Source organism: Schistocerca americana, chromosome X (assembly GCF_021461395.2).
Source record: "Schistocerca americana isolate TAMUIC-IGC-003095 chromosome X, iqSchAmer2.1, whole genome shotgun sequence".
In the NCBI taxonomy this organism is placed as follows: Eukaryota; Metazoa; Arthropoda; class Insecta; order Orthoptera; family Acrididae; genus Schistocerca; species Schistocerca americana.
This window is the reverse complement of record NC_060130.1, coordinates 863,293,693-863,314,065: the sequence shown is the minus strand read 5'-3', so window position 1 is coordinate 863,314,065 and position 20,373 is coordinate 863,293,693. Positions and strand designations below refer to the sequence as shown.

Below are 20,373 nucleotides of genomic sequence, written 5' to 3'. Positions count from 1 at the left end.
GCCATTTGAACCATACTACTTCTCTACCATCCTACTCTCGAATGGCGCGTGGGAAAAAGGAACACCTAAATCTTTCCGTTCGAGCTCTGATTTCTCTTATTTTGTTATGATGATCATTTCTCCCTACGCAGGTGGGTGTCAACAAAATATTTACGCATTCGGAAGAGAAAGTTGGTGACTGAAATTTCGTAAATAGATCTCGCCGCAAAGAAAACCGCCTTTGTTTCAGTGACTGCCACGCCAACTCGCGTATCATATCAGTGACACTCTCACCCCAATTGCGCGATAACACGAAACGAGCTGTCCTTCTTTGCACTTTTTCGATGTCCTCCGTCAATCCTACCTGGTAACGATCCCATACCGCGCAGCAATATTCCAGCAGAGGACGGACAAGTGTAATGTAGACTGTCTCTTTAGTGGGTTTGTCGCATCTTCTAAGTATTCTGCCAACAAAACGCAGACTTTGTTTCGCTTTCCCCACAATATTATCTATGTGGTCTTTCCAATTTAAGTTGGTCGTAAATGTAATTACTAGGTATTTAGTCGAATTGACAGCTCTTAGATTTGTGCGATTTATCGTATACCCAAAATTTATCGGATTTCTTTTAGTACCCATGTGGATGACCTCTCACTTTTCTTTGTTTAGTGCTAATTGCCACTTTTCGCACCATACAGAAATTCTCTCTAGATGATTTTGTAATTGGATTTGATCGTCTGATGATTTTACTAGACTGTAAATTACAGCGTCGTCTGCAAACAATCTAAGGGGGCTACTCAGATTATCACCTAGATCATTTATATAAACCAGGAGCAGCAGAGGGCCTATGACACTACCTTGCGGAACGCCAGATATCATTTCTGTTCTATTCGATGATATACCGTCTATCACTGTGAACTGTGACCTCTCTGAGAGGAAATCACGGATCCAGTCACACAACTGAGATGATACTCCATATGCACGAAATTTGATTAACAGTCGCTTCTGAGGAACGGTATCAAACGCCTTCTGGAAATCTAGGAATAGGGAATCGATCTGAGATCCCTTGTCGACAGCACTCATTACTTCATGGGAATAAAGAGCTAGCTGTGTTGCATAAGAAAGATATTTTCTGAATCCGTGTTGGTTATGTATCAATAAGTCATTTTCTTCAAGGTGATTCATAATGTTCGAGTACAGTATATGCTCCAGAATCCTACTACAAATTGAGGTCAGTGATATGGGTCTGTAATTCAGTGGATTACTCCTATTTCCTTTCTTGAATATTGGTGTGACCTGTGCTACTTTCCAGTCTTTAGGAACAGACCTTTCGTCAAGTGAGCGATTGTATATGATTGCTAAGAAAGGCGCTATTGCGTCTGTGTACTCTGAGAGGAACCTGATTGGTATACCATCTGGACCGGAAGACTTGCCTTCAGCATGCACCAGCTCTTCCTCTTGTCGAACGGGGAACTAGTATGACACGATGTCAACAAACTCCCAGTTTTCTTCATACCAGTCACTTCCATTCTTTCTTTCTTTCTTCCTTTCTCTCTCCTCCTCCTCCGTCTCCACCTCCACCTCCACCTCCTCCACCTCCTCCTCCACCTCCTCCTCCTCCTTTCTCATCTACTTCGACTTTTATGTATACGTGAAACAGAATGCGAACTGAACAGTCTCCAGAGATTTCATAGTAGTTGAATGAGGCCTACTAACAGCATTATTGGTCATTGTCGTAACCGACTTCGAGACTGAATTTTGTGCAGCGAGTGAGGTGGTGCACTGGTCAACACACTGGACTAGCATTCGGGAGGTCGACGGTTCAAATCATCCTCTGGCCCTCCTAATTTAAGTTTTCAGTAATTTCCCTAAATCGCTCCAAGCAAATGTCGGGATGGTACCTTTGAAACGGGTGTGGCCGAATTTCTTCTCCATCCTCCCATAACCGGAGCTTCTGATCAGTCTCTAGTGACCTCGTCGTCGACGGGACGCTAAACTCTCATCTCCTCCTCCCTGTATTTTGTCATTGTTTGTTCCACAAACGCAGACTCGGTGTGGAGTCTTTGCGCTATTATCAAGATACTGAGCTGGTAGAAAAGGGTTAGAAATTCTATACCACCGCCCAGTTTTTTGTAGGGTAAAACTTGATGTGCAGGGACCATCTGTTGAGACAGTCGCTGTCAACGCAACAAAAAACTAATACAAGCATCTGCTCATCATCTGCTTTGTCAAGTCCACAAGAACTCTGATACCGTTGAAAGATATTTTACACATGGCTACGGGCTGAATACGTTCCATTTTCCACGTAATACGGTTTTCTTAACGGACGAAAATGTTTCCTGCATTGTTCTGTAGTCAGTATTTTGAAACCGCTGCTTGTACCATATCACAGTGTATTGAATTATTTTATTTATTTAAGTATTTCTTCTAGCTAGCAAAGCTACGGACTTCAGGCTTTCTCTTACATCTAAGCAGGCATCCTTACAGACTTTTGTTTACAGCTGGTTCATGCTGCTCCTGCTGTTGCTACTGCTACTACTGCTGCTGCTGATTATGATGACTGAAAAATAACATTCATATCGAATGGGAGAAACGCATGGCGGAAAAACAGAAAATACTAAATCTAGAAAAGTTATCTGATCCGGAGGCTAGTGTGAAATAATGTGGTAAAGTTGGCAGAGATAATGGAAAAAGAAGACGAAGAAGAAGAAGAAGAAGAAGAAGCAAATGAGAAAGGAGGAGGAGGGGGAGGAGGTGGAGACGGAGGAGGAGGAGAGAGAAAGAAAGAGAGAAAGAAAAAAGGAAACTTCGAAGTTTGTTGACATCGTGACATACTAGTTCCCCGTTCGACAAGAGGAAGACAGCTAGTGCATGCTGATAGGGTAACTACGCTACTGATGACAGGAAAAGCTTTAATCTGCTCTTGAATGCAATATGGTTTTCGATCAGATGTGGGTAATTGGACAGTCTGTTTTACGGGCGGTGATTAGAATGGAGGAGGAGATGACAAAACACCCAGTTATCAGTTATGCATAGGAACAGCAACATGCTGGACACTGCTAAGTAACGATGAAGAAAGCAGAGCGTGTGAAAATCACCTCACGTATCCGGCCGAATCAAGCCTGAGCATAAGAAGTTGATCAACAGAGGTCAGTCTTCGTGTTACTACTTTAATGATCGGTCTGTTTAATCCCAGTGAAGTCAATTTTGTACCGGTAACGAAATTATGACCTGTCGTATGCTATTCTATAAACACTTTATGATTGGTGGTTTTCAGTTTATCCGGTGGAAAGTTGAATTGCATATTCATCACACGTACAACTTTTTTCCTTCCTCTGAAATAGATCGCCACAACTGAAATTAGTAGAAAATGCAGAAGAAATTTGTACAGCTGATGGCAAATATGCAACTCTTCAAATTGCTGACAGCTGTATCAAGTCACTTTATTAAACTGTTAGTATAGAAAACATTGTCGCAAGTTTCCTGGTGGTGCCTTCTTTACCAGATAACAGTACGCTGCACTGGAAACTGTAGTCGACCCATCATTAAATATTTTGTTTGTTCCGATATAACACTAGCTGTAAGGGTCGAATGTTGCAGCGAATTGGCGCAAACGTACGCTCTGCTGTGCTTTCTCTTGTGTAGCAAGAAAAGTGAATGTTAGTGTACAGAAGCGCTGATGTGGCAACCACCAAGACCAAAACCTGAATTTTTCCACAGCTTTTACGACCAAGACAGCGACCTGCAGTGCTACTCACATCAACACCTCAGGTGCACGATGGAGTTTGTTGAAATATCGAGACAGCATAATGGATACAGATGTAGTTCTGTAGCTATGAGTGTGAAAAGAAGCCAAAGAACTCGTCAAATTCATGAACTTTTGTTTCAGTGTACCTTTCTCAACACAGTTATTAACGTTACATTACTTAATGGCAGCAACTTCATTCATCAGCACAATGAACTCATCTCGGTTGGTCCATAATTGTTCATAAGATCCATAGGGCGATATAAAATGGAAGCTCAGATTGGTGCTGTGTTCATTCGCTTCCCGGAAACATTTGATACAGTTCTACACTGTCACTTAGTGAACAAAATCAGGGAGTATGGAACATCGGACCAGCTTTGCGTCTGAGTTCAGGACATCCCAGCAGAAATAATTCCACACGTCGTTATCAGCGGGATAAAATATTTAGATGACATAGGAACTTTGGGAGTACCCCAAAAAAGTATAACATGGGCTTTATTGTTCACAATAGATATACAGGATCGGGCTGATAAAGTTGGATGCTTGATGTGGCTTCGCAGATGATGCAGTCTTATGTAGGATAGTTGCAATACCAAAAAATGTTGCAAGGTGTTGGAAGATTGTAAAGGATCGAAACTTAGCGTAGGGAGATCCAGCTGACTATCAACGTAAATAGATGTACCATTTTATTAAGGGTATTTAAACCGTCTATCCGGCTACTAGAAAACACTTTTTTATATCACCATTCGCGTTTCGCATTATTGGTACAAAATCTCGTTAGTGGTTTGCAGTGAAAGATATCTACAAATTTGGTTTGGTTTCTAGACCTAAAAAACAATTCGTTTCCAAAGATTCTAAGGTGTAATTTTTACATACAGTATGTATTTCAGATTTTTGCTTATATCGGGAAACGTCCGCCAGCCTGAGTATCTTTGAAGTATTTCTTCGTTCGGCACTGAAGTTTTTTGCCCAGTCTCAAAATAGTTCAAATGGCTCTGAGCACTATGGGACTTAACAGCTGTGGTCATCAGTCTCCTAGAACTTAGAACTACTTAAACCGAACTAACCTAAGGACATCACACACATCCACACCCGAGGCAGGATTCGAACCTGCGACCGTAGCAGTCGCGCGGTTCCAGACTGCGCGCCTAGAACCGCGAGACCACCGCGGCCGGCTGCCCAGTCTCACTCTGGTTTATTGTAAATAAGCTTTTGCTACTTGCATTTTATCCCTGCTATCTTCAGAATATCGTCTCAATATTGCCAAAAGCTTTCCCTAAATCTGCAAATACTATAAACGTAGATCTGCATTTCTTCAGTCTGTCTGCTAAGAAAAATTGTAGGACAGTAGAGCCTCGCATGTTCCTTCATTTCTCCAGAACCCAGACTAATCTTCCTCGAGATCGGCTTCTAGGAGTTTTTCCGTTCTACCGTATATATATCTCGTGCCAATATTTTGAAACCATTACTTATTACGCTCATAGTTCAGTAATATTCACACTTGTAAGTACCTGCCTTTATTGGAATAGAATGAACATATTCTTCTTGAAGGTTGAAGATATTTAGGCTGTCTCATACATCTTGCATAACAGGTGCAACAGTATTACCTTGGTATGTTCTCCTAAGAACCTTAGTAATTACCAGGAATTATTGTCGTTTACTCCATGGGCTTTTCTTCGAATTATTTCTTCCAATGCTGTGTCAAATTTATCTAACAGTACCACATGTCCCATGTCATCTTCGTCTACTTCCTCTTCTCTTTTTTGGGAATTGTTTTCAAGCTCGTTTCCTTTGTATAGCCTTTCTGTTTTTCCCTTCAGTATGTCTGCTTTCCATTTCTTTCTTGGTGCTGGCTTGCCATTTGTCCTCCTACATAACAGTAAAATATCTAAGAGTTCCCATCTGATGTGACCTATAGTGGAATGACTGCACAAAATGTGACGTACGAAAATCAGATGCTACGCTGTCATTAAGAGGAAGAATTTTAAGAAAATTTTATTCATCCAAGAAGTAAGTATCGTCTCCAATGATCTCCTAGGCAAAAGCCAGGATGCTTCCTTTGAGAGAAATCCGAATTTGTGCTCCGTCTCTAATGACCTCATCTTCTACGGGAAATTAGAGTCTAATCTTCATTCTTTTTCACGAAAGAGTGGCCCCTAAAACACTCATTCGACCCAGTCTCAAGTATTGCTCGTCAGTCTGGGAACCTTGACACGTAGGATTATTAGAGGAGGCAGAGAAAATTCAAGGGAGATTGGCACGTGTCGACAACATTCGTTTAGTAAGCGCAAGAGCGTTACGGAGAATCATATAAGATCCCAGTGGCAGACTTTACGAGAGAGGCGTTGTACAATACAAAGAGGATTACTGTAAAAATATATATTTCGTCCTCCGACACACAATTCGTGAAATGACCAACACTCGAAAATCAGAGAAATTACAGTCGTTCTTTCCACGCATAGTTCACGACTGGAGGAGGAGCTTGAGGATAATCGTCAAGTACCCTCCATCATACACCACAAGGTGGCTTGCGAGGTGTGGATACAGGTGCAGATGCATATTAAAGCTGTGGTGAAGCTGCGTTATCGGCAGTAGTGTCTTCATTCTTGTTTATCGCTGTGACTGTCCTGACACCCTACTTTGTATAATTTTGCTGCTATTACCCTGTTGGAATTGAAAAGGACATAGTAGACTCATGATGGTATTGCGAATAGTGTCCAAACTATGTGTGTGAAGGTGAGGTCTGTGGCAAAAGCCCGTGATCGCGCTAATAGCCTGAGTGGGGTAAGAGTGCAGCCTCTCTTCGCCGCGTCACTATTAAGGGGAGGACGGCGGACCCACCGCCCCCGCCGCCTTTTACCTCCGGGAACTATTGCCGGTACTCGTCTGATAGCAAGCTGAGTGGATCAAGGGGCCGTTCTGGAGGGACTGGAACGAAGGAGGAGCCCACCCTTGTCTGGGAATGAACCCACGACCTCCAGAGCCCGAGTCTAGTGCTCTACCCGCTAGGCCATTACAGTCACAAATGATTATTGTTCCATTTATTGTGTGTAGCATTGGTAGGAAGAAGAGTTGGGACAAATGGGATACATTAATTATTTATTTGTAATTTCTGCTATCAGTCTCTTTTATATTTTTTGTTTTATGTTTCATCTAACATAATAAAACGCGTTTCGAACTTGTTCTGTTCATCTTCAGGCGTTTATACATACATACGTACAGAGAAATGTTACTTAAAAATAAACCGTCTTAAACTAGATTAACATCACCAGTGATGCAAGTGAAGCTGCATGGTGATGAAATCGTAAGTGATCAACTGTCATACAAAAGCCTTTCACGCTATTTTCACAACAACCAATTAATGCAAAACTATCTGCATTCTATATAGGCTGTGATATCATACATAGTCAACCACAAGGAAGAAAACCTGCGGAAGACATTAGTGACATCGATTTCTGACCATCCACTGATCCACTGCCACCCCCCCCCCCCCCACCCCCCAAATGCCACAGCAGCCACTAGAGTAAAAACAGTGGACAAAGAGTTCTAAAGTAACATTTCTCTGTATGTATGTATGTATGTATAAACGCCTGAAGATGAACAGAACATGTTCGAAACGCGTTGTATTATGTTCGATTAAACATAAAGCAAAAAATAAAAAAAGTGACTGGTAGCACAAATTACAAATAAATAATTATCCCACACAATCACGGTTCTCAAACGTAGCCATTATGGCCGAAAATAACTGGGATACAGTTGAGATTCTTCAATAACACTTTTACGCCTGTCGTTCTTGGCGTATTCTGAAGACAAGTCCTAAAAAGATAGGCTCTTCCTAATTTTTAATATACATTTCTTGCTATCGGAATCTGTGATAAAAAAAAAAAACAGAACACTTCCTTATGTGCAATGCGGTCATTATCGTGTTTTTTTTCTATCTTTCCTTAGTTGTTTCGATATTATCATTCTTCGAGATGTGGTCCGTCTATGCAACTAAGTGAAAATTTGTTTCTTGCCTAATAATAAGAGAATAACGGAAACCTGAAGAAGAGTAACATAACTGGAAACATTACATAACGCAGTTATTATACAGGGTGTTTCCGTAAGATAGAGCAAAAATTTAACAGGACGTAGAGGATACCCCGCTGAACAATTTGAGATAGGGAACCTATGGTCGGACAATGATACACGTCTGCGGAAGCAGTTCCAAACAGCTACAGAAGTGCATGTGTCAACACAAACAATACTAATTAGGCCCCATGAGCAGGCTTACGTGCCAGGAGACCTATCGAGGCTCCTCCTCTAAATCGGGTTCTGACAAGGGTTCGTGTCTCATGAACACCAAACCACTCTCTGTTGACTAGCAGCATTGGGACACAACGCTCTTTTCTGATGAGACTCTTAACAGTCTCCACCCTGACAATGCTGGTATTCGTATTTAGAGGCAACGAGGCTATCATTTACACCCTAACTGTATAATAGACAGCCACCTTATTAACGCATTTCAGTCATGCAATGGAGTGGAATCATTTATGGCCATAGGATACCACATGTGCCAACAAATGGGATGATGACTGGTGTGAAGTGTCGGGACATCCTTGCACGCATTGTCGCTCTATTTGGTGAATATATTGGAACGAGATTCACGCTGATAGGCGACAATGCACGCCACCATCGTCTCAATCTTGTGAGCACTTTCCTGGTGGAGCATAAAATCAGTCGGATGGAATGGTCTCCATATTCTACAGATCTCAGCTGTATGGGCCACGCTAAAGCAAGCGGTTTTCACTCGACCTGTCCCAGTAGGGACCTTACAGGACCTCTTAGAAACCGCTGTGGAGTAATCGGACAATACCACATAGGCTTATCTACATCTACAGAGATACTCCGCAAGCCACTGTACGGTGCGTGGTGGAGGGTACCTTTTTCTACTACTTGTCATTTCCTTTACCGTTCCACTCGCAAATGCAGCGAAGGAAAAACGAATGTCTCTACTCCTTCGTATGAGCCCTCATTTCTCGTATCTTATCTTCGAGGTCCTTACGCTAAATGTATGCTAGTGGCAGTAGAATCATTCTGGGCAATTTTGTAAGCGGTATGCCTAATCGCATTCAGAAGTTTCTCCAATTACGAAGAGGACGAATTCGTTCACAAACAATGTGTTATGCAAAATGTCAGCGAAAAGAAACTGAAATGTTTGCAAGTTCTATCTTTTGTAAGGTTTTATTTTTATTTTTTGTTTGTTTTTATCATGTGGAAATGTGATTATCTTCTTAATTTTTGGTTTCTTATGAGTACCTGACATGTGGCCGAGCGGTTCTAGGCGCTTCAGCCTGGAACTGCACGACCGCTACGGCCGCAGTTTCGAATCCTGCCTCGGGCATGGATGTGTGTGATGTCCGTAGGTTAGTTAGGTTTAAGTAGTTCTAAGTTCTAGGGGACTGATGACCTCAGATGTTAAGTCCCATAGTGCTCAGAGCCATTTGAACCATTTTTGAAGCACCTGACAGGAAAAAAAATCAGCTTTGTTTCCTATTATGTCCAATATTTATATTAAAGCAATATGCAAAAATCATTCTGACCACTGCATAAATGCTCCTTCAATGTTGCTGCGCCAAGTACTTGCTGTATTCGCTCATAAAGACGATGTTCGAGAAGTGGAGTACATCACCAAGGTTTCTTGAAACACCTTTTCAAAGCACATATGGTAAGAAGTATTTTTTATGAGAATTACTAACGTGTGAAGCTCGGATTTCATGAATTAAGCTATATTTTTATTAGAAAACTAATTTACCTTTAAATCATAGGAGTCTTATTAACAACACGAAACGCGGTTTGAAATTGATGTTTCTACGTATATCTCGTTAAAAAAGGTGTTCGGTTCGTATCCTCAATACCAGTACAATGTATCGACATTTTCTGAACTTCTCGGCTCTGTAGCACTGAGTCGGTAGAGGTAAGTGGAATTCGGGCTGCTAACATGTTGATTTCTCTCGTTACAGACTTGCCACAGAGTCGTACTGTGCGCATAGGTCATTGTTTAATACTGTGTTTCATTTTGGTGAATCGTAATTTATAGTAGTATCATTTGTACGCGACCTGTTACGCCACTGTGTACCTCCTGATCTGAAATACGTGCAGAGTGGTTATAATTAAACTTGCGCTACTTGAGAGGGCACTCATGACAAACGAGTGATAGTAGGACAATGAAACTTCGTGGAAACATTTGTAAGGACATGCAGACGGGAAATAACGAATAAACCATTGAAATAAACCCATTTTAATGTTCACTTGAGAGGGTAACGTTTGTTAACTGCGTACAGTGTGTACGTTCCAGGACCCAGACGTTGCTGAATATGACGACCGGCTGCATCCACGACAGCATAGAACCGCACTAGAGATTGCATTAGAGATTGCACATTGTGTCCAGCATTCTCAGCCATGGCAACAGAAACTATTTCAACAATTTGTGGCGCAATTCGCTATCAGCCTCTTCCAGGAGCAGTTCCCAAATCTCATGTTAATTCGAATTTCAAAATCTTGTTGTATAGTCCCAGTGCGGAGTGAGGGCCTCTCCGTATTCCTTTATTACGTCGATACTTTTTTAGATTGAAGACAGCTGATAGGTATACCTGCTTAAAGGAAGTTCCTCTAACTAAGGGCTCACCTTCTGAGGATGTAATGTTTCCAAGTAGAGAAGGAATTAGCATATTTCATCAAAATATAAGAGGTGTTAGAGATAAAGTTGGTGAACTGCTTATAGATGTTGACTCTGAAATTATTGGTATAACAGAGCACCACTTAAATAACTTGACAATGGAGAGGCTTCCTTTACCAGGATACAGATTAGCTGGCTGTTTTTCAAGGAGTTCCTTGCGGGGTGGGGGAGTGGCTATGTACGTAAAAACATTATTCCATTTGAGTCCATAGACGTATCACGACACTGCACTGAACATATATTTGAATGTTGTGCGGGGGCAGTTGAATTTAGTGAAACTAAACTTCTAATTGTTGTTTTTTATAGGTCCCCTAACTCCGACTTCAGAGCATTTCTGCTCAAGCCAGATAGGGTTCGTTATTCACTTTGTACGAAGTACCAGAAATTAGTTATATGTGGTGAGTTCAATATTAATTTTGTATATGATGGTGCAAGAAAAAGTGTGTTGATAGATCTCCTAGATTCACATGATCTGATGCAGACTGTGTTTTTCGTAACTAGGGTGCAGGGAAACAGTAGCACAGGCATAGACAATGTTTTTATTCATTCTTCATTACTAGATGGCAATTCTGTTAGTAAAAGCGTGAATGGCCTTTCAGACCATGATGCACAAATTTTAACATTAAAATGCTTTTGTACCCAAACAAGTGTCATATTTAATTACAAACTATGTAGGAAAGTTAATCCAACAGCAATAGAGACTTTTTTAAACCTTGTCAAGGAACAAGAGTGGCAGGATGTTTATGGTGCCGATAACATAGATGATAAATACAGTACTTTCCTTATCACAATTTCTCATGCTCTTTGAGAGCTGCTTTCCATTAGAACCTTTTAAACTGGGTACTAGCAGTAATAGGCAGCTCGGGTGGCTGACTAGTGGGATAGGAATATCTTGTAGAACAAAGCGGGAATTATATCAAGATGTTAGAAGTAATCACAATCAAGCTACAGTAGCCCATTACAAGCAGTACTGTAAGGTTCTTAAAATGTTATTAGGAAGAAAAGAGTATGTGATATTCACATACAACAGCTAATTCACAGGTTAAAATTAAAACCATATGGTCAGTTGCGAAGGAAGTGTCTGGTCAGCAGCACAAGGTCGACGATATAGAGTCAGTTCGCAACAAAAATATTTCTGTCACTGATAAATCAGATATATGCACAGTATTTAACAATCATTTTCTGAGCATTGCTGGTGAATTAAATAAAAGTTTTGTTTTTACAGGGTGTCATATAACTTTCTTGGCAAATTCCTTTCCGAGATTGATGTCTGAAATACTTCTCTGTGATACAGACAAGGGGGAGACTGAGTTAATAATTAAATCACTAAAGACGAAGGACGCTCATGGTTATGATGGAGTGTCTAGCAGAATATTAAAGTACTGTGCTGCACACGTTAGCCCTGTATTTAGCCATATTTGTGTTTTTTCCTTTAGGAATAGTCAGTTTCCTGAGCGATTAAAGTACTCAGTAGTAAAGCCATTTTATAAAAAGGGAGAAAGGGATAATGTAGATAATTTTATACCTATTTCTATGCCATCAGTGTTTGAAAAAGATGTTGAAAAGGCTGTGTGTGTATGGATAATTGACCATTTTATATCACACGATTTGCTATCAAATGTACAGTTCGGCTTTAGAAGTCGTTTAACAACTGAAAATGCTATATTCTCTTTTCTCTGCGAGGTACTGGATGGATTAAACAAATGGTTTCGAACGCTTGGCATATTTTTGAGATTTAACTAAGGCATTTGATTGTGTTGATCACAAAATATTGCTCCAGGAGTTGGACCATTATGGAATACAGGGAGCAGCTCAGAATTGGTTCACCTCTTACTTTAGCAACAGGCAGTAAAAGGTCATTACTCACACTGTTGATAACGGCTGTGATGTGGGGTCTGAGTGGAGTACTGTCAAGTGGGGGTGCCCCAGGGATCAGTGTTGGGAGCACTCCTGCTCCTTATTTATATAAATGATATGCTCTCTAGTATTAAGGTTAACTCTAAAATATTTCTATTTGCTGATGACACTAGCTTGGTAGTAAAGGATGTTGTGTGCAACATTGGCTCGGTTTCAAATGGTGCAGTACATGACCTAAGTTCATGGCTTGTAGAAAATAAACTAACGCTAAATCACAGTAATACTCAATTTTTACAGTATCTAATACACAATTCAACAAAACCTGACGTTTTAATTTCACAGAACGGGCGTATGATTAGTGAAAATGAACAGTTCAAATTTCTAGGTGTTCGGATAGATAGTAAGCTGTTGTGGAAAGCCCACATTCAGGATCTTGTTCAAAGACTTAATATTGCCATTTTTACTATTCGAACGGAATCAGAAGTGAGTGATCCTTCGACACGAAAATTAGTTTACTTCGCTTATTTTCATTCGCTTGTGTCGTATGGTATTATATTTTGGCGTAACTCTTCCCATTCTAAAAGGATATTTTTGGCTCAGAAACGGGTGGTTCATGCAATAAGTGGTGTAAGTTCACGAACCTCTTGTCGACCCCTGTTCACGAGTCTGGGTATTTTGACATTGGCCTCTCAATGTGTATATTCCTTACTGTCATTTCTTGTTAACAATATTAGCTTATTCCCAAAAATAAGAAGCTTTCACTCAGTCAATACTCGGCAGAAATCAAACCTGCATTTGGATCGAACCTCCTTAACTCTTGCGCAGAAAGGTGTGCAGTATACTGCTGCATCCATTTTCAATAAGCCACCTCTCGAATTCAAGTATCTTAGCAGTAATCCACGCGCTTTCAAATCGAAACTGAAGAGTTTCCTCATGTGTCACTTCTTCTATTCTGTCGAGGAGTTCCTCGAAAAATTAAGCTGATACTTATTGTATTGTTGATTGCGTTTACTTAATCTTATGGACTGACTTCCCGGTTCATAAACATTAATTTTTATTACTTTTATGTTGTAATTTCATGAACTGACACGTTCCATGACCTTGGAGATGTGCTCCTCAATTTGATCCTACGGAACTTGGCGTGTAAATAAATAAATAAAAGAGCTGCAGCACTATGGCTGTCGTTTAGATGAAACAGCTTTAAGAGTAAAGCTCTGCTCACCTTACCCAGACCCATGTTGACTGTCTGCATCTGCAATGCACACTGTGTCTTGTTTCAACCCAACGTCGCAGTACCAGTACCGGCGACTAACGGCAAGTCATGACATTTACATTACTGACAATGCCAATCACGCAGCGCACAGTCTGAACATCATTCCAATAAAGTTGGATACCCATATAGTTAATAGTTTTCCGTCTACGCAAGCTACAGTAGCGAAAATTTAATTGTAATCACCCTGTATTTTCATCGACACGAGCCTCACATGAGCGCTGCATCGCTAGCAATATCGCGAACAATAATATCATCACTTGCAATCGGTTATGCACTAGCGACTTGCCAATCAATTTCAACCAATATTTCGAATTGAGGAAGTTCTATTATCGAAAATTATCTGCTCATTTAACAAAACTGCTTGCGTCGAATAATATTCCCAAAAAACACAACAATGGCAATGTATTAAACTTGAAACTTCCTGGCAGATTAAAACTGTGTGCCGGATCGAGACTCGAATTCCGGGCCTCGTTCTAGCCCACGAAAGGCGAAGGTCCCGGGTTCGAGTCTCGGTCCGGCACACAGTTTTAATCTGCCAGAAAGTTTCATATCAGCGCACACTCCACCGCAGAGTGAAAATTTCATTCTGTATTAAACCTTTTTGGAAAGTTTTTGGTTGGAAAATGTAGCCCGTAAACTAATAAACTGTTCACACTTGAATTATGCTACTTGTATACACTGAAGAGTCAAAGAAACTGACACACCTATCTCATATCGTGTAGGGCCTCCTCGAGCACGCAGAAATGCCGCAACACGACGTGGCATGGACTCGACTAATGTCTGAAGTAGTGCTAGACGGTATTGACACCATGAATCCTGCAGGGCTGGTATATAAATCAGTAAGAGTTCGAGGGGATGGAGATCTCTTCTGAACAGCATGTTGCAACGCATCCTAGATATGCTCAATAGCGTTCATGTCTGTGGAGTCTGGTGGCCAGTGGAAGCGTTTAAACTCAGAAGAGTGTTCCTGGGGCCACACTGCAGCAAGTCTGGACGTGTGGGGTCTCACACTGTTATGTTGGAATTGCCCAAATCCGTCGGAATACACAGTGGACATGAATTGATGCAGGTGACCAGACAGAATGCTTACGTACGTCTCACCTGTCAGAGTCGTATCTAGACGTATCAGGGGTCCCATATCACTCCAGCTGCACACGTCCCACACCATTGCAGAACCTCCACCCATACTGACATGCAGGGTCCATGGATTCATGAGGTTGTCTCCATACCCGTTCACGTCCATCCACTCGATACGATTTGGAACGAGTCTTGTCCGAGCAGGCAACATGTTTCCAGTCTTCAACAGTCTAGTGTCAGTGTTGACGGGCCCAGGCGAGGCGTTAAAACTTTGTGTCGTGCAGTCATCAAGGGTACACGAGTGGGCTTTCGGCTCCATAAGCCCATATCGATGATGTTTCGTTGAACGGTTCGAACGCTGGCACTTGTTGATGGCCCAGCATTGAAATCTGCAGCAATATGCGGTAGGGTTGCACTTCTGTGACATTGAACGATTCTCTTCATTTGACGTTGGTCCCGTTCTTTCAGGATCTTTTTCCGGTCGCAGCGACGTCAGAGATTTGATGTGTTACCGGATTCCTGATATTCACGGTACATCTGCCATTGTAGCAGTAGTAACGGATCTAACGGCTGCGCCAGACACTTGTTCTCTTCTATATGCGTTGCAGACCGCAGTGCCGCATTGTGCCTGTTTACATATCTCTGAATTTGAATACGCATTCCTATACCAGTTTCTTTGGCGCTTGAGTGTAACGAAGCTTTATTAATAGCCTGCAGAACTTTGGCGCTATCTTTGATCAGTTCATAACTTTCTTTAAGAAGTTCCTCATTTTTCTGTTTTCACTTTCCTGCCTCACTTTTTACTATGTTCCAAGTAACTTACTTTTTATGTTGATGCTGTAATAATTTAATTTCTTCTTGAAAATACGTGCCGTAGTAAAACACTGTACTCGCATTCGGGAGAACGATTCAAATTCCCGTCCGAACTCGCATATTTAAGTTTTTTGTGATGTGCCTATCATTTCCCAATTGGTGATAGTGCTCTAGCTCTAATCACCTCGTCACCGACTGAAAAATACCACTTTTTTATTCTATAATGACTTTGCTTAGACTTTTACAATTCAGTTTGTAATGTGATTTAGCCCTGTAATTTTTCTGGTCCCTTAGTGGTTACTATGCGTGATTTGCTGATTCTATTTATAGATAGGCATTTAGGAGCATTTAACCCACACTCGTTAAGTTTTTAGGACAATTCATTTCAAAGTAGGTAGCCTATTTCCATATTGCAGATTATATTATGATTTTCATTCGCGCCAAGTGTGTAATTTAGATACTTCCAGTTTGAATTTCGCAAATACATCTTTAAATCTTCACATCCGTCACAGCCTTGGCAGCAAAATTTGCTCACTTAGTCCGTTTCGTTCTGTGTAAACGTTAACTCCGTCCACAGGCTCCGACAGGCAGCCGTGTCATCCTCAGCCCACAGGCGTCACCGGATGCTCTTCCGGCGGTATGTCAGTTTCCGAGACCAGAGCCGCTATTTCTCAGTCAATCAGCTCCTCAGTTTGCCTCACAAGGGCTGAGTGCACCCCGCTTGCCAACAGCGCTCGGCAGACCGGATGGGCATGCATCCAAGTTCTAGCTCAGCCCGACAGCGCTTAACTTCGGTGATCTGGCGGGAACCAGTGTTACCACTGCGGCAAGGCCGTTGGCCCTTTTCGTCCTACAGCCCACGAAACTGATGCACAATTTCTGATGCAGGTTGATCTTTGACCTGGGTAAAGGAGGTACATGATTCGCTCTGGAAGTTTCCAAAACGAATTTTAATTTAACATAGAGAAATACTTTACCTGACTGATAAATTTTACTAGTTTTTTATTTTTTCCCATTTTAATTATTCCTGTTTTTTTTCTGTTTCACTTTTTCGAGAGCCGGGAACCCTTATTCTCGGCGCCACAGGGCTATTTTCCAGTTGCCCCAGTGTAGTTAAGCCCTTTCTCAGGGGTCCATTCCTGTATTTAGCTACAGCTTTCTGACGTTGCGACTTTATCACATACAGCAGCAACTTATGTGCAATGTCTCATGGAGTTCAAGACTTTATCCAACGGTTCATATCAGGGGCAGTCAAGTGAAAATGAGGCAGATGAAAAAAAAGTAAACCGTTTATTATTTCAGAAGTGATCGCCATAACTGTTAATGCATTTCTCACTCTGAGATAAGATAGTCAATGCCTTCATGGGAAAATTTCTGCAGTTGTCTACGGAACCATGATTGTACCCAGGATGTGCAAGGGCTTCCCAGCGAAACTTATGCAGCGTAGTCGAAACAACCCTTGGCAACACGAGTCAACTGCCTTTACTTACACCTAACGTTCATCCTTTACAAGTCTCTCTGAATTTAGCTACAATTTCTGGTGATGCAGCTTTCCAATATACAATAGCATCATCTTCTAACACCCTTAAGAAGCTGTCATCATTACCCACCACGTTATTTGATGAATAGCAACTACCACGCAACACTCCATTCGAGTGCTCCAGAAGTTACTTTTACATCTCATGATATCGCCTCGTTAGGAACGACGTGCTGAGTTGTATCTGCTAAAGCTTGAGTCCTGTCACAAAACGGGTCCGATATTCCTATATACAGGATGATTTTAGTGAATGGGGAGAAACTGCAGAAAACGGTCCCTGCGAGGAAAAAGAGTAAAAGAGATTATATGTACATATGTCCGAAAATCTGTTCCAAGGAAGGCACGCCCACTTCGGGAAGAAGGTAAAAGATCTTTGACAGTGTAGATTTCAATGATTGAAAGTGCGCATTCGAGCACGCCAAGCAAGTGGGAACATTCTGTCTGTACTAATGTTTTAGCTCAACACTCAAAAGGCCAGTCAGCTGGAGCACCGTCATGTAGTAACCACCTCCTTACCACCAAAGGCACGACTTCCAGTAGGAGAAGCAAGGATATCCGCAGTAACTGCAGATGTTCCTCTCCTGTGAAACGTTGTGGAAGGACGGCTGGACCCACGAGGCGATTGTCAATAATCCACGACCACGTACTGATGCTGAACCGGTGCTGATGGTCCGTTGCCACCATACCGTGGGAATTCTCCTGAGCCCACTGGTGGCTGTTGCGAAGGTTGACGACACTGCCCCGTGAAGATAGCCTCAACTGTGAGAAGAATGAATGACAGAAATCCGTGTACTAAGGTGCATCACCCTTGGAAACAATTTCCAGCCTGGTGACCATCTGACCATTTTTGTTCCTTATCATTTGAGGAATCCTCTCCTTCAGTATTTAGTGCCACCAAAGCTTCCCCCTTGGTGTATTACTGAAATTATTTCCTTGATATCAATATTTCCGTGGATATTAACATTCCTGAGTGCTGGTTCAGCTCAGCCCTCCCACCACGTCCTAGCCCCCACTGATCCTCTTCTCATATCCCGCGTACGTTCCTCTGGATGTAGTGTTCGGAAATAATAGGAGAGAACATCAGACAGTTTGGAAATTTTGGTCGGTATGACGTAAGTGGTTTATGCGCCTAGTCACGATAAGCCTGAGATCCAGTTTCGTGCGTGGTGTGCCTCTGGTTTTCAATAATCACGACATATTGCTAGTTACATGTCAATAAGCTGAAAACTGTACTAACAGCCAAGTCTGGCACTGAAGCGACGTGAGCTGGTACCCCCCGCAGCCAAGGCCAGCGGACGAATGCACTCGACAGCGGCGTTTCCAGACGGACGTCCTCCTTTGACCAGCGCAAGGTTACAGGGAGAGCGATCAACGAGCACTCTCCACGAGCTCTTTCTCACACCATCGCTGCTGGCACAGTATTTACAGATAATTTTATTTAAGCGTTTCCCAAAGCAAGAGGAAGGGCCACTATTTATGTCCATCAAGGCATGTGACGGAAATGAAAAGAGATTTTGGAAAAGTAAATCGAAATCCTTCTGTCTGTTTCGCAATGCAGAACGAGAGAATCACATTATCGTGTAACAGCGCTCAATTTCAAAATACGAAATGGTCAGTTTATTTTGTCTGGCAAAAGAAACTTTATTGTCAAATCTGAGCTCGTGATCTGTCTGTAATAACTTCATCGTCGATGAGGAGTTGAACCCCAACTTTACTTCCTTCTTTGGCCTTGTGATATTCGGAACAAAATATCATTGTCAGTCTGAAAAGCAGGTGAGTTCTTGCCAGGTTTTGCCGACAGTTTCATGTTGATAAGGATGAAAGTTACGCTGTGAAGTAAAACAAATGTGCATGACAACAGAAAAAAGTTTACGATATATTGTTTTTGTTATGAGTATTATTACTTTAGCGAGAATGGTGTAACCCCACTGATTTTCTGTTGATTCTATGGTAAAGTCAATTGCCATTTCAGATACATAACATTCTACGACTGAAGAAATTGTTTTGTGAAATTTGTGGAAAATGTCACTGCGATTTGACATTAAAGAATTTCTGTAGTATTTCACAGTTTATTTACAAATTTTGGAGCTAAACAGTAAATCCATTGCTGATGAAGCGAATTAGTATCTATTCTTAGTATATTTCGTATTTATGTAAAAAATAACACACAGTTATTAAGAAATGACTTCATATGGCAACTATGAGAAACATATTAAGACTCTCTCTTGTTGACGGTTACATACGTATTTCGTACACAGTTTCTTTAATGCTGTGAGTAATCGTAACTCATCAAATTGTCGTAAATCTCTTCCGGATAATTGTATAGTTGTATCATCTAAAGAAAGTCATCCCTCTGGAAACACGTACAGGCTTCATAACTCTATATCTTTTTAAAATATTGTGGTCATGAAAAATTTTAAGGACTCTTGTCATTTTTTGTTTATTAAGATATGTTTATCTTATTTTTCAGATTCTGAAATGGCGTATGAACTCGATGAGGTACTGGAAGAGTTAGGACGTTTCGGAAAATACCAAGCCTTTACCTTCATATACATAACTGTACCGATCATATTTCACGTAATTACTGGATTAAGTTTCATCTTCACGGCTGGAACCGTCGAGCATAGGTAAGCTACATTCACAAGCCAATCTTTCCTCAGTTACTTAAGTCTTAAATTTTGCTTCTTCAGTCTTTTCCCCGTAGATGAGTAATAGATCATTGCTATTAAACGACAATGTACAGTGTGGTAAAAAAAGTTCTTCCGAATTTTGAGAGGTAATAGTATGGAGCAAAACAAGAAAAAAAGTCCAGTAAACATTTGCTGTAAAACGCATACTTTGAGAGCTATGAGCACTTGTTCATCTTCGCTACTGTGAAACACATCTCTTCTACTGCAAGCGGTTTCATTTTTCGAACGACCTGCAGAACGCAATAAAAAATTTAGAACACATTCCTGCTAGAGGAGGAACTATTACAAGAGATGTCGTTATGTATGATGGAGCACCAACCCAGTTTCTATGTAAGTCCGAGAACACTTCACACACACACATTTAACGTTTGTAGGCCAGCGTGTCCCCCTATCTTAATACCTTGGATTTCCGTTGTGGAGACACTTTCGTGCATGCAAGCCCTATTAACCATATATAAACACTACCGGAATGAGTCACTAATGCCTTCCAGGGCGTCCGTGACCAACCTGGAGTTTTTCAGAGTGTGCGTGGTACATTAAGTTCTACAGAATCATCCCTTACTATGTACTGACACCATACTGAGCACCTTCTTAGCAATGAGTCACAAGTGCGTCGGCATGTAATAGCAAGCAGATAACCTTATAAGCTATGCTGTTCCGCAGTTTTCTCATTCATTTATTGCACT

The 20,373-nt window shown here is 41.4% G+C and overlaps 1 protein-coding gene across 3 annotated transcripts in view; it reads left to right on the top strand.

Moving 5' to 3' along the window:
* LOC124555521 (organic cation transporter protein-like) overlaps positions 1–20,373 on the top strand; it is a 241,744-nt gene that overhangs the window by 58,937 nt on the left and 162,434 nt on the right. For all 3 annotated transcript variants that reach the window (XM_047129472.1, XM_047129473.1, XM_047129471.1), the window contains exon 2: positions 19,468–19,624. In XM_047129472.1, the coding sequence (XP_046985428.1) occupies positions 19,476–19,624 (149 nt within the window). In that variant the 5' untranslated portion in view covers positions 19,468–19,475. The remainder of the gene's footprint in view (positions 1–19,467; positions 19,625–20,373) is intronic.